The following is a 14,307-nucleotide window of genomic DNA, read 5'->3' as shown; positions in this document are numbered from 1 at the left end:
GTGGATGAGGCTGAAATGACAATGATTAGGAGGCTAAAGAAAACATAAAGAGCTTACCACAAAAGCACCTGAAAAACAAGACAAAAGAACCTAACAGAACGCAGTCCCTGAAGCCAAGAAACAGGAGTTGGAGTAGCTCCACTGTGGTCAGTAGAATAATAGCCTCCAAAGAGGCCCACTACATGGCAAAGGGGAATTAAGGTTACCAATCAGCTGATCTTCAAATAGGGAGATTATCCTGGATTATCCAGGGGGGCCCAATGTAATCACAAGGGTCCTTAAAGTCAAAGAAGGTTGGAGTAAAATGACTGCTAAGAACTCAATCCACCATTGCTAGCTTTGAAGATAGAGGGGGCCACAGGTCAAGGAATGCAAGCAGTCCTCTAGAAGCGAAAAAAGGCAAGAAAACTGGTTCTTCCTTAGACTCTCCAGAAGTGCAGCCCTGCCGACACCCCTATCTTAGGATTTCTGAGTTACAGAACTGTAAGATGTAACATGATAAATCTGTTTGTGGTGACTTGTTACAGCAGCAATAGCAAAGTAGCAGAACCTTCTACAGTACACCCCTCGGGATGGATTAAAGGAAGCAACCCTTAGCAGGTGGAGCAGCACCGTACACAGCTGCTCAGATCACAGCACATCAGCAAGGGAATATGGGAAGAATCAAAAGTTTGCCATCACTGGATTGAAGACAGAAGCAGAGGCAGAACAAAAGCAGAAAGTAGAGATTGATGGGCAGTCCACTGTATTGGAGAAAATACTGTATTGGAGAATACAGTATTGTATTGTATTGGAGAAAAAAGCCAAGATCAAGAACGCGGATGTGGAAACACAGCATGTGCAGTGATGAATCAGACACTCATACGGCACAACACTTCCTCCTGAAGTGTTTGAGAAGGAAACCTCTATCAAAGTGCCCCAGAACTAAAGGTTATGAATTCAGAGTTCATCTTATGTGAAGATGCTAAAAAAGTTCTAATTTTCATAATAAAAGAGGAATTTAAGGGACAGCAATCAGGCTGGAGTTGCAGAGACTTTAAAAGCTAATATAAAAGCTGCCACCCATCCCACATTCTGTGAAAGGCTGGTCTAAAAACCCTACATAAGAGACAAAGCCATGTAATGGCTCTGTTCCTGTTGAGATCATCACAGGAAATAGATCATTCAAAGGGCTTGATGTAACAGACTTCAACCAGGTCTCCTGAATTCTGCAGATCACTGAAAGGAGTTCTTAGTCTGGGTCATCTTCAGATTTTCATCATGCTCTGTTCTGTTCTTTCATAGACCCCGTTTTGTTTTATCTTCACCCTCTGAAACAAGGCAGCATCAATCTAAATTCAATATCTGTCAATAACGAGGGGAGGGAAATGTTCTCGGTCCAACTCTCTCCACTCTTGTAGTGAGAAACATGGGAGGGCTCAATCCAATCCTGAGTTTCTAGCAGGAATTATCCTAGCATACCTTTGTCTACTCATGTGGTTTCTTTCTACCCCTACTATCCAATTCTCAGGGATGCTAAACAAACACAGAAAAGAACTACGTGTATTAATGTACCTGACCACACCTATTCTATGAACCGTTCTTTGCTTTGAAGGGCTATAGCTTATGGGATACACCCTACTGCCACCAGCTTTCCCTCCTTTTTTTGGGAGGCTGCGGTGGTGGCAGAAAATGGCTTGGGAAAGTAGAGATTGCAGAAGAAGTGGAAGCAGATTTGCTGCTCCTCGAGCAGTACCTGTGGACCACTAATTAAAGGAAAGAAGACTAAAAGGCAGATCAAGAAAATGTTTTGGGTAGTAAATATTTTGAAGTTATACTTTTTTTTTTTTTTTTTTTTTTGCGGTACGAGGGCCTCTCACTGTTGTGGCCTCTCCCGTTGCGGAGCACAGGCTCCGGACGCACAGGCTCAGCGGCCATGGCTCACGGGCTCAGCCACTCCGCAGCATGTGGGATCTTCCCGGACCGGGGCACGAACCCGTATCCCCTGCATCAGCAGGCGGACTCTCAACCACTGTGCCACCTGGGAAGCCCCTGAAGTTAAACTCTTAAAACCCCTTTATGAATTCAACCTAGCAACTGCATCAACTTAATTATTTTATTACACTTTTTATACTGGAAGTTTAAAAAATTCTAGCTTAAGTTATTCAATGCAAAACAAACAAACAACAACTACTAAAGATAAGACAAAGTTACCTGAGAATATGAGTCACAAGCAGCGTCTGAAGTACAAGGAATGGATATGAGAAGCTTTCGCGGAGAGGAGGTGTCCACATCACACGGGTACACTGAAAAAAAATTCATAGTGTATGTATCTTTGCTAAAATTGTTGAGTAAGAAACACCAAGCGAAAGCTGCTATGAAGTTTTTTCTACAACTTAATGGTGTGCTGGAAAACAAGCTACTAACTTTTCTACCAACAGCAAAACTGGAAGATACACATGGCATAAGCTCTTGAGCAACAGTAACATCATGAACTGTCAACAACGAAGTCCTAAAAAACTTCAACTGTAGCCTAAAAGGAAAGTAGGGAAAGCACCAGCAAGAAAATGTTCTGCCAAAAGTAAAAATACATTTGAACTGGTTTTGAAAATGAACTATAGTTTGTCTTCTTTCACGTGAATTTCAGCAAAACTCTCCATAACCAATATTTTAAAACTCCCTGTGGTCATCACTGTTAGTATTTTTACTGACAATGCTGCTTAAAAGGAGCACTCCATCTTTGTTTTTACTTCTTTGCCCAAGCCACCCTGGGCTGCAAAACATTTAAAAGCGGCACAGGGGATCAAATAAAATCACAGAAGTCCTAAAATAGTTAAGTATCAACCTTTCTGAAAAGCTTACTTTAGACTTAATTAAATAATGTAGTATCCCAGTATGAGACTCCATCATGTTTCTGCATATATACTAAATATATTAATAAGTCCATCTTTCAATTTAAAGAAAACTGTACTGGATTAAATGTAAACAATTTGATATTACTACTACTAAGCTCGTCACACTAGAAGAAATCATTACATCTTTCACGTCAAGCAGGGCTACTTTAGAGACTATGTAGTATTACAAAGACCACAGTGGAAATAAGTCTTTCCTTTATTTTAGCTCTACCTCAGACTATTAGTTATTTCTTCTACTGCTACAGAAAGTTTGAGCCAATTTATTCCTCTTTTTTTACCAAAACTCACCATTCTCTACAAAATTAACATAAATATCTATTTATAAATGAACTGTACATACAAGAGAATATGAAAAGATTGAAAAAGTCTTTAAAAATGTATATTTGTTTTTACTGAAATGCAAAGTAAAAAATCTGTTAGTTTATTAGATTAACTAGAGATTTCAGTATGATTGACAGTAGAGATATATAAAATTCATAAGGCTACCAATCTCTATGCAAAAACGAATAAGAAAATATTTAAACTATGTAATACACAATTTGAAAACTTTCTTCATACAGACTGTTCACCCATATTTATTTTGTTACCAAATACAACTATGTTGTCATCTCTTAGAAATTCATTTCTCTTAATAGCAGGAGTAACTCAGTTTGCTAAAACTCGATTACATCCTCTGTAAAGTAAGGATAAGAAGGCTCAATTATAAATTAGTAACAAAAAGCAAGGTTTTCTCCTTCTAAAAAGTTAAGAGTGAATGAATTCATATGTATGTGAAAGTGCTTCTTATTGTTTCTCCAATAACACAGGGTGCTTTACTAGATCTGGTACTAACATAATTCTGTTCCAGATGACACCATATAATATGAGAATAGTAAACAGATTTGTTTTAATCATACCTTAAGTTTCAACAAATAAATATTTTTTATTTAACTATAATTTTAAATAGAAAATAAAAATCTATCGTTCTCTTTATAGGTTCAAATGTAAGAATGAAAGGAGGAAATATACACACGTGAACTGCTTCAAAAAGGGTTACACAAATGTATTCTATACTCTGACAAAGAATAAGAAATTCTTTAATTGTGAAAGTAAACTCAATAAAAAATCTTACACTGTTTTAATTGTCATCATCCACTAAATAATTTTCAGCACACACTTCATAGCACTGAATAATACTGCAACATAACACTGCCTAGATATTGATGACAACAGGCTTTTAACCTATTTTCTGCTTGGTGAAGGCTGAATTTTTTAATCATCTACTCAAGAATCAAAAATGAAGAATTTTAGCAATAAACAGCTTCATTTTTCAACCTCTACTTTCAAATAGTTTACTTACACTCTTAGAGATCTAGCATAATCTAATTGATTTCTCTTCACAATTTAAAAATAGGAATAGAACTGACTAGTCAATTATAAGTTATAGTTAGTATCAAACAGATCATGTTTAAGGCTTGTTCAAGAGTTTTAACTAGAGTTAACCTTTGTAGGATCAATTGTAACTTGTTGGTATAATGTTTGGGTTTAAAACAAATTATCCCACCTCTGACTGCTGCACTGCTATGTTAGCTATAATATTGCTGTAAACACTATACTTACAAGCGATTCCAAAAAAGATTTCTGACCACCATGGGTTTGGCTACTCTTTTTCTGAGAATGGTGTAGGTTTAAGGATTCAGCTATCCAGATGTCAACCATAATAACGCTAGGTGCAACAGCTATCGTTTGAACATCTTCCATCTGATGTTACTTAGGGCAGCCCCATTGTTTAGGTAGACCCTTAGCTTGGCATGGGCTTTGTGAGGCTGATGGGACTGCACCTTGATAATAAGTCAGGTAGCTTTCTTGGAGTTTGCCTCTTTCTATACCATGTACTGACATGCTGCCCAAATAACCAGTCAGTTACAATTTGAATTTGTAATACAATTTTGGCTCACACGAAAATTAATGTTTCAGTGATGTATAATTGTTATTAGTAAGCTTTACCATCTTAATAAAGAATTTCTACTGGTTCTATGAAAACCTTTTTTATCTCTGAACTTCTAGGATATCACCATATCCTACCATAAAGTTTGTACAGAACTTCTGTGAAATCAGTCAGCTTTGTTGGATAAGCAATAAATTACATCTTCATGACTCTATCCTTTATAGCAATGACGCAACCTGACCATTCCTTACTTATTTAAAATATAAAAAGCTGACAAGATGTTATCAATATCAACTCTACCATCTTACCATGTGGTTGTAAACTAAACTTCTCAAGGTTATCAACATAATCAGAATTCTGTATACAGTATGAAGGTATTTGTCAAGATACAAAGGCGGTATAAATATAAACTGAAACAAATGATTCTAACTGTATTAAATGGTAACGTAACAGAGAAGCAAAAATAATCTAGGTATATTTTGAGCTGTTTTACTTTTGAACTCTGTACCCTCTTAGTAGAATATAATCTTAGGAAAAAAAACAACAGCAAAGAAATCTTAAACCTTACTTAGTAGGTTTGTTATTGGTAATCGTAATGTATTAATTCTGAAACTATTTTGTGTATATTACAGAATAAAGCAAGTAAGTAAATACATTTAGATTGTGGGGAGGGAGGAGATACGAATATGGAGTGGGAGAAGGCAGGGTTTATACTACTAGATTACTAGATTAGAATTATTGGAGGAATCAGTATGAATTAATGATTTTTGCTAAAAGGGCCTAAAAGTCATTACATCCAAGCAGTAATAAGCGCATCAAGCACCCCACTTGTGGTCTCTAGTTACCATTTTCCACTAACAGGATCCAAGATTCCTTGGAAAATAGCTGATTCCACATCTGGGGGCAAGACAGTACGAGGTGATCTTGAAACACCTTTTTGTGCAAGAAAGTAAGTGTTGAAAGAACACTGAGGACATATCAAAAGGGCAGAGAATAGTACCCCTCCCTCCCAAAAATACACACACACACACACACACACACACACACACACATTTGTTAGGAATTAATCTAATAAAAAATTTGCAAGACATAAAACATTGCTGAAAGAAATTGAAGAAGATTGATATAAATGAAAGAATACCTATGTTTATAGATGGGAAGATCTGATATATTTAGAATGTCACTTCTCCCTAAATTGATCTAGAGATCAAGGCAATCATAACTAAAGTCCTAGCAGGTTGTAAATCTACTGGGGGAAGGAGGAATCATGGAAAGCTGATTCTAAAATTTATATGGAAATACAAAAACCTGGACTAGCTAAAGCAACACCGGAGAACAGAGTTGGAGACTTTTTACTACCAGATATCAAACTTTTAAAGTTACAATATTTAAGATAGTGTGATACTGGCTTAAAGATAAATAGAAAAATAGAACAGATTTGAGAGTCTAAAAACAAATCTACAAATATACAGTTACTTGATTAATGACAAAAGCACCACTACAATTCAATGGAAAAAGAATGGTCTTTTCAACAAACAGTACTAAGTTAATTGGATATTCAGATTGGGGTGAAGAAGCAGTGAAGAACAGGGAGGAAGCAGAGAGAAGTCACAATCTCACACAGTGCTTAGCTTCCAGGAACTTGCTGAAGTCGAATCCAGTGATGGACTGAAACTAAAAAGCTAAAACTTCACCCCCTCCAGATTCAATTGCTGGTAAGATCAAAGAGATCATGCCCTGGGCTGAGCATCTGAGAAACTGGAGATTGAGCCACAGAGCAGAAATCTCCTTAATTCATTTGAAACTGGAGGTAAACTAAAACAAATTAAAACCACAGCCCTGCCCAGCTTAGCAAGACTCATGGTGGGATCAAATTGCTCAGGCCCTTACCCTACATACCTGACACAGGAAAAGATAATCCCTCTCTGGGAAAAAAACAAGCAAAAACAATTATCTAGTTCAGGCTTTATCATTCTTTTATACAAAATGTCTTGCATAAAAGAGAAATCTATGAGACATGCAAAATACAAAAATATAACCCACAATCAAAAGGTAAATTCTAGTTAAATCCACAGATAATGTGAATGTTGGAATTAGCAGATAAGGACTTTAAATTTAAACTATAATAATTAGGTTTAAAAATTTACAAAAAAAGATGGACAGAATGGGTAAACAGACAAAAATTTTCAACAGAGAAATGGAAGCTCAGGAAAACAATGAAATTCTAAAATTGAAATTTATAATATCTAAAATAAACAAGTCACTGGATGGGCATTAAAGCAGACTGAATATCAGAATAAAATACCAATGAACTCAGGGATATGGCAAAATAATATATCCAAATAGAGACAAAGAGAGAAAAAATGAAAATTAAAAAAAAAAATGAAGAGAGTATCAAAAACCTATGGGATAACATCAAAAGTTGAACATACATGGAATGAGAATCCTCAAAGACAATAAGAGAGAGAATGGGGAAGACAAAATATTTGAAGAAAAGATATATGCTAAAAGGTTTCCAAAAACTGATTTAAATTAAAAAAAAAAACCCACGGAACAAAGATGTTCAGTGAAACTTAAGCAGGATACATACAAAAAAGACCAAATTTAAGTTCATCACCATCAAACCAATAAAAATCAAATATAAAAACAAAGCTTTATACCCCAATAAAGATGTAAAAAAAAAAAAAATATTTAAATTCAAAAAAAAAAACAAAAAAAAACAAAGCTTTAAGGACTTCCCTGGTGGTGCATTGTTTAGGAATATGCCTGCCAATGCAGGGGACATGGGTTCGATCCCTAGTCAGGGAAAATCCCACATGCCGTGAAGCAACTCAGCCTGTGAGCCACAACTACTGAGCCTGCGCTGTAGAGCCCGTGAGCCACAACTACTGAAGCCCGTGCACCTGGAGCCCATGCTCCACAACAAGAGAAGCCACCGCAATAAGAAGCCCGTGCACCACAACGAAGAGTAGCCCCCTGCTCACGGCAACTAGAGAAAGAAAGCCTGCATGCAGCAACGAAGATCCAACACAGCCAAAAATATAATTAATTAAATTTTAAAACAACGACAAAAAAAAAAAAAGAAAAAAAACAAAGCTTCAAACCACCACAGAAGATACACATTACATTCAGGACAACAATAATAAGAGTGACAGATGACTTATGAAACAATGGAAGCCAGAACACAAAACAATGACACTTAAAGTGCTTAAAGATAAAGCTTTCAATCCAGAATTCTTATCCAGCAAAAATACACTTTAAAAAAATGAAGGCAAAATAAGGATGTTTTTAGAAAGGCAAAAGCTAAGAGAACTTATGGGCAGCAGATCTTCACCACAATGCTAAATAAAGTTCTTAGACTAAAGAGAAATTATACCAGATGAAAACCCAGATCTGCAGGAAGAAATGAAGAACACCACTGAAACCCAAACTAAAACATCCAGTTATTAAAGATGACTAAGAGTTAACTAGGCACAGATTAGGAGATACAGGGGGAGGGAAGTATGCAGGGCTAGGAAACAGCATGTGCAAAGGCCCTAGGCACAGATTAGGAGATACAGGGGGAGGGAAGTATGCAGGGCTAGGAAAGAGCATGTGCAAAGGCCCTGAGGAAGGAAAAGGAACAGTCCTTTCTGGGAACTAGAGGAAGGAAGGACAGCAGGACTGAGGCAAAAAGAAAATGCCCTGGAGTAGTGAGACGCAGAAAGGGCCAGGTCACGAAAGATACTGCAGGATAGTTTTCTACTATATTAGAAGCTAGTTTTCAAATCTACATCAACAGATTCATTTCCAGCTAAGACTAGCACACTCTCTGTTTTTGGACTTTTGGAGTTACTGTAAGTTTCACAAATAGGCACACCACTCAATAGCCTGAATAACACATCTTGCACTTACACTATAGTCCAAATTAATGTAAAAAATATTTAAATCATGTCCCTCTTCTGCAGGTAACCCTCCATGGCCTTTCCACATGCTCCAAATGAATTTTACAATGACTGACAAGACTACAGAATTGGCTCCTTCCACACACCACCTCCCGTCTTTCACTGTTGGCCTTATCCCTTCCACTCTCTGCTCTTCCATAATGGCCTCCTTGCTTCTCCCCAAATAAACCAGTACTCCCCCACCTTAAGCAGAAGATTGTCCCACCTTCACATGATTATCCACAAGGACAGGGGTCTTTGTTTTACTAACTGACACATTCCCAGCATCTACAAGTCCTGACATACAGTAGGACCTCAGTATATGTTGTTTTAATTGAGTTGAATAAACAGAAGACTCAGAATAAATATCCTGGCCAAAACCTTACCATCATTAGAAAGGAAAGCAAGGGAGGGAGGGAGGAAGGAAAAGAAATTAACAGTCAAAAATTGCAGAAAAAGGGCTTCCCTGGTGGTGCAGTGGTTGAGAATCCGCCTCCCGATGCAGGGGACACAGGTTCGTGCCCCGGTCTGGGAAGATCCCACATGCCGCAGAGCGGCTAGGCCCGTGAGCCATGGCCGCTGAGCCTGTGCGTCCGGAGCCTGTGCTCCGCAATGGGAGAGGCCACAACAGTGAGAGGCCCACGTACCGCAAAAAAAAAAAAAAAAATTGCAGAAAAATATTGCATTTAGTTTTTTTTTTAATGTACCCATCTAAATGCTTTAAAAGCTAAGCAAAATTGTTAGCTTTCATCTTAGCAATAATTCTCAATAGGGACAGAATCAACATTTAATTAAAAAGCTTGATAAGTGAAAACATCTGCATAATTTTTATTATGAAATATATAACCTCAATATTATTGATAATTACTATGAGCAATTAATAGCTCCTTTACTGTGTTTTCACACTTTTTAGATTTGAAGGTTTTACATTTCTGTTTTAAATAATTTGATTAATCATTTACACTACATAATTTGCAGTTCTTTTATTAAAGCAAATATTTTCCCTTGTAAAATCATCTGAGAAAAAAATATTTTAAAAAGTACATCTTACACTATCTTAGACTCAAGTACAGAGCAAACTAAATAATGGAAATAGAAAAAAGCAGGTAACAATTCACAACTATTTTCTGGCACATAAACCACTCACTCACATGATTTAAATAACTCTTCTAAGAAAGAAGGGTACCAATTAGAAACTGGCTAGAAATTCCCGTGAAGCAAACACTGACTCTCCGGAAAAGTTCACTAAATGCATTAATAGGTACTATCAGAGTAGATGCTTCCCCCCTTATAAAAACTATGTACTTTAGGCAACATTTTTAAAAATCAGAAGAAAACAAGGGTCTGAAAATCGTACAATCTGAAAACCAAAATAAATATAAAATTATAATAAAATAGATTTTAGTTACTTGAGTTCTCAAGATTATTTTACCCAAAACTGCAGTTTATGTTCTAAATTTTAATGTCATTACTCAAAATGGTTACTTTTCTACTCTAAAGCTATAGTTACTGATATAAATACAATTATCTACTTGACTAATTCAGTAAAACCACAATTCTAATTCTAATCTCATTTAGTTTACCTTTTCCTAAGTGGAATGTGTTCCCTAAGCATGTTTCAGTGTACCAAGTAGCTAAAAAGTATCAAAAAAAACCCTCTCAACCTGAAAAATGAACTGAATTGTCTGAATTTCATTGTTAAAAACTGAAAAGACTTTGTCAAGAATGATGTTCATGCTACATGAGTATCAAAATTATTAGAAAAATGTAAGATCAGGAATTAATAACCTCTAATTTACACTGAGAATATTTCTGCTTAAAGACAGTAGTATTTAAAACTGTGCCTTGGCTTCAAAATTTACAACAGTCCCTTTCCTCTCAACATCTCATTGTGAACCCTCAATGTTCCTTTCTTCCATTGTTAAGCAGTTATTTCCTATCTCTTAGGTCATTCTCACAGATCTGTGCTTCCAAAAGGTTTATGGTCCAACGACAGCACTGAGCAGCATCCACAGTCAAAAAGAGCCAAATAATTCTTTTTTTCTTTGCTCAAAATTCAGATCAAATCAAGTAACTGATGTCATATTGCAATCATTTGTCAAATGCTCTAATCCATAAAGCTTTAAGTTTCTGTGATTCTAAATGCTAAGCATGTGTTAGTTCAATTTCCATCAGTAATCCACTGAATAATAAAAATTCAACCTTAAGTCTACAGTTAAGTTTTTGCATGACTACTCTTAGAGCTTTGTAACATGTGCATATTCAAATGCTGTAGACACTTAGTGTAGAAACACATAAAAGGAATGAGTTACTTCACACAAAGCAACCTGACCTTTCTTTTCTTTCCCTTCATACAAAACTTACCATGAAAGAAAACTGGACAGAGATACATTACTAGAAATTCATTTACAACTATAATTAATTTCCTGGAAGGATTTCACTGGCATCTTGAATTTATATTAAAATTTAATCTCAAATAAGTTACTAATGATAATATAAACAATTACACAAACTAAATTATTTAGCAGTAACTGTGTGTCAAACATCGTTCTAGGCACATTACACATATGAACTCATTTAATCTCCCCAATAATCCCATGAAATGGATACCATCATTATGCCCGTTCACAAAGAGGAAACTAAGGTGAGATTAAATGGCTTGCCTAGGTCACTCAGTCACTAAATGGCAGAGCCAGGATTTGAACACAGGTAACCTGGATCCAGAGTCTATGCTTTTCACAATGCTGTTCTCTTTAGAAAGCCCTTGGATACGTGAAAATTTATAGATACAATAAAATATTCTGCAAAGGATACTCAAAAGTATATCAAAGTTGAATAGAAATGCATTAAACTAGAAACATACACTATAGCTCCTACATCGAAAAGTTACCCCGACACAGGAAGTTAATGGATACATGGCTAGCTTATTTGCGTCATAGTTAAAACACAGTGTTAAATTATATACAGAATTAACACAGACCCACTATTTCTTCATGCCACTAAGAGACGTATCACATAAAAGATATAATGGTCATGAAAAGTTAACTAAAGATAAGTGCTAGTGTTTAAAAAAATGAATCAAAATAAGATCAAACATTTAAAGAATGCTACTATAGATTACATTTAAAGAAATTAAGGAAGAAATTTATATTTCTATTAGTAAAATCTCCTAAAATTTTAAAAAATACTTGACTGACTACCTAAAGAAGAAACTCATATTTCTAGAAGTAAAATTCCCTAAAGATTTTGAAAATATTTGTTGACTACCTACCTCTCCATGATTGAAAAAGAAGCACAACACTGTAACCAGGCCTCCTAATCGACTGCCGCTGGAAAAGAGAATAAGAAAATGTAACTTGAATAACAGAAAGCAGGTCAATCTTAATAAAACCTTGAAATAACAGAGCATGATAATCTGCCAGTACTACAAGAAGTTTTAGCCACACTAGAACTCTACTATACTTATTTACAAAACAGCTTATTTCCTCTAAGGTATCATTAGCCAAAACAAGTTTTATTTTAAAAAAATCATTTTCCATCTTCAAAATGTACAGAAAAACACAAACTGACAAGAAATAAAAAATTCTTAATAGTCATGTTACTGTGCGTCATGCAACCTGACCTGTCTTTTTCTTCTTTTTTTTTTTATCCTTTAGTACACATATTAATTTGTGTCCCTCAGCATTTCTCAAAGTATTTTTCTTGGCATATAATATATATTCAGAAGAGGGGATGGGAGCAAGTACAGAGAAGTGCTTAATGGTCATAAAGCTGGAAATCACCACACTGTCTCCTGCTCTTGGAAATTCACAAAGCATGTTAGCACATTAAAGATTTAATTAATTCAGTATTTCCCAAACCCAAGCTACTTTTATACATGCTTGGGAAACCTAGTTTACAGATAAAGTTTTATCGTTCATTTGTTTTCCAAAAATTGGGAAATACAACACAAATATCAAAATATGAGAATCTGGCGTATAACTCTAGCTAAGAAACCACAATGGTATAGTTTGGCAGTCCTAACAGTTAAACCTTCATTTGATCAGGTAAGAGTGAAAACATCCCCATTCTCCTCCTCCCCTGGCCAGAAGCATTTGGGCAGGTGAAAGTAAGGCTGTTTTTAGGTTTGTTCCATCGTTTCTTTCATCTCTACTATTGAGGTCTTTTTACTCTCTTTAGCTCATGCTGCTTTCTTGTTATTTTACCCAAATATCCTTCTTTCTTTCTTTCTATCCATCCAGCAAATACGTGTATAACACAGAGAAGTAACAAAGAATCAGACATAGGTATTCTAGGCCATTATATTTATTCTTCAGGATGTATGAATGAGGAAACACAGAAGAGATACATGAGATGGCAGGGATAATCCATGTAGCAAGAACATACACCCTCTGCATCACCCCCAGAAGGAGAAAGGAAGGGCTGGGATCCCCAGCACATGGGGCCAGTCAGCCAAGAGGAAGGTGAAGTTTGCATGTTTAGTGGCAAGGAGTTTACAGAGTTGCCGTTTTCCCTAGAGTCAGGGCACAGAGTCACTTGCTGCTCAAGAGAACAGGTAGCAGGGCTAAAGGCTTGAGGAAAGGGGGGAAGGGGATGTCTGAAATACCACTTGCATTTAAGGAGAGAGGTAAGGAGGGAAAACAGAAGGACTGTAGAGCCATCTTTTTTTTTTTTTTTTTTTTTTTTTGCGGTACGCGGGCCTCTCACTGTTGTGGTCTCTCCCGTTGTGGAGCACAGGCTCTGGACGCGCAGGCTCAGCGGCCATGGCTCACGGGCCCAGCCACTCCCCGGCATGTGGGATCTTCCCGGACCGGGGCATGAACCCGTGTCCCCTGCATCGGCAGGCGGATTCTCAACCACTGCGCCACCAGGGAAGCCCCAAGGCATTCTTTTTATTTTAATAGATGTCAAATATTGCACAGTACAAACACACTGCAATTTTTTCAGCCCTTTTCCTGTTATTGGTCATACGAATGTTTTTCAATTCCTTGCTATAGTTTTTAAAATGTTAAAATAACATCGCTGTACATGTAAAAAAAAATGGTGCCTTTATTTCTATTGAATAGACGTGTGAGACTGCCAAGTCAAAGAACGTGAACTTTCCAGAGAAGCCATTCCAGTCCACACCCTCACCAATGTATGAGGGGTCCGTATCTCTATAATACAGCACCCAATATGCCCAGATCCTTTTACATTTTGCCCATAGGAAGGGCGAAAATGTTTTTCTCACTGTTATTTTGATTTGTTCTTCCTGCCTATTTGTACAAGGCATCATTTTACTTTTTTAAAAATTTTTTTATTAATTTTTATTGGAGTATAGTTGCTTTACAACAGAGCATCATTTTAGTGGGCTGTCTTGTTCTGTTTTCTTCATTTACTCTTCTGTGAATTGTATATTCACATTCTTGTCTGTTTTCCTATTGGATTCTCTGTTTCCCTATTTAAAGATTAGGGATACAAATTTTTTTACTGTCATGTGTGACAAAATCTTCTGATATAATTTACAGTGTATTCTGTCAGAAAAAAATTTTAATTTTATGTAGTTAATTTCATAGTAAAATGT

The 14,307-nt window shown here is 36.3% G+C and overlaps 1 protein-coding gene across 1 annotated transcript in view; it reads right to left on the bottom strand.

Annotated features, from left to right (window-relative positions):
• The window catches only part of DPY19L1 (dpy-19 like C-mannosyltransferase 1), a 95,674-nt gene that overhangs the window by 46,872 nt on the left and 34,495 nt on the right, over positions 1 to 14,307 (bottom strand). Inside the window, exons 7-8 of the mRNA XM_060156862.1 lie at positions 12,016 to 12,073; positions 2,194 to 2,285 (exon numbers count right to left, since the gene is read on the bottom strand). Of these exons, the coding sequence (XP_060012845.1) occupies positions 2,194 to 2,285; positions 12,016 to 12,073 (150 nt within the window). The remainder of the gene's footprint in view (positions 1 to 2,193; positions 2,286 to 12,015; positions 12,074 to 14,307) is intronic.

The sequence above is a fragment of the Lagenorhynchus albirostris genome, chromosome 8 (genome assembly GCF_949774975.1).
Source record: "Lagenorhynchus albirostris chromosome 8, mLagAlb1.1, whole genome shotgun sequence".
Classification (NCBI taxonomy): domain Eukaryota; kingdom Metazoa; phylum Chordata; class Mammalia; order Artiodactyla; family Delphinidae; genus Lagenorhynchus; species Lagenorhynchus albirostris.
The sequence above is the reverse complement of the archived record's forward strand: the minus strand, read 5'-3'. Positions and strand labels throughout refer to the sequence as shown.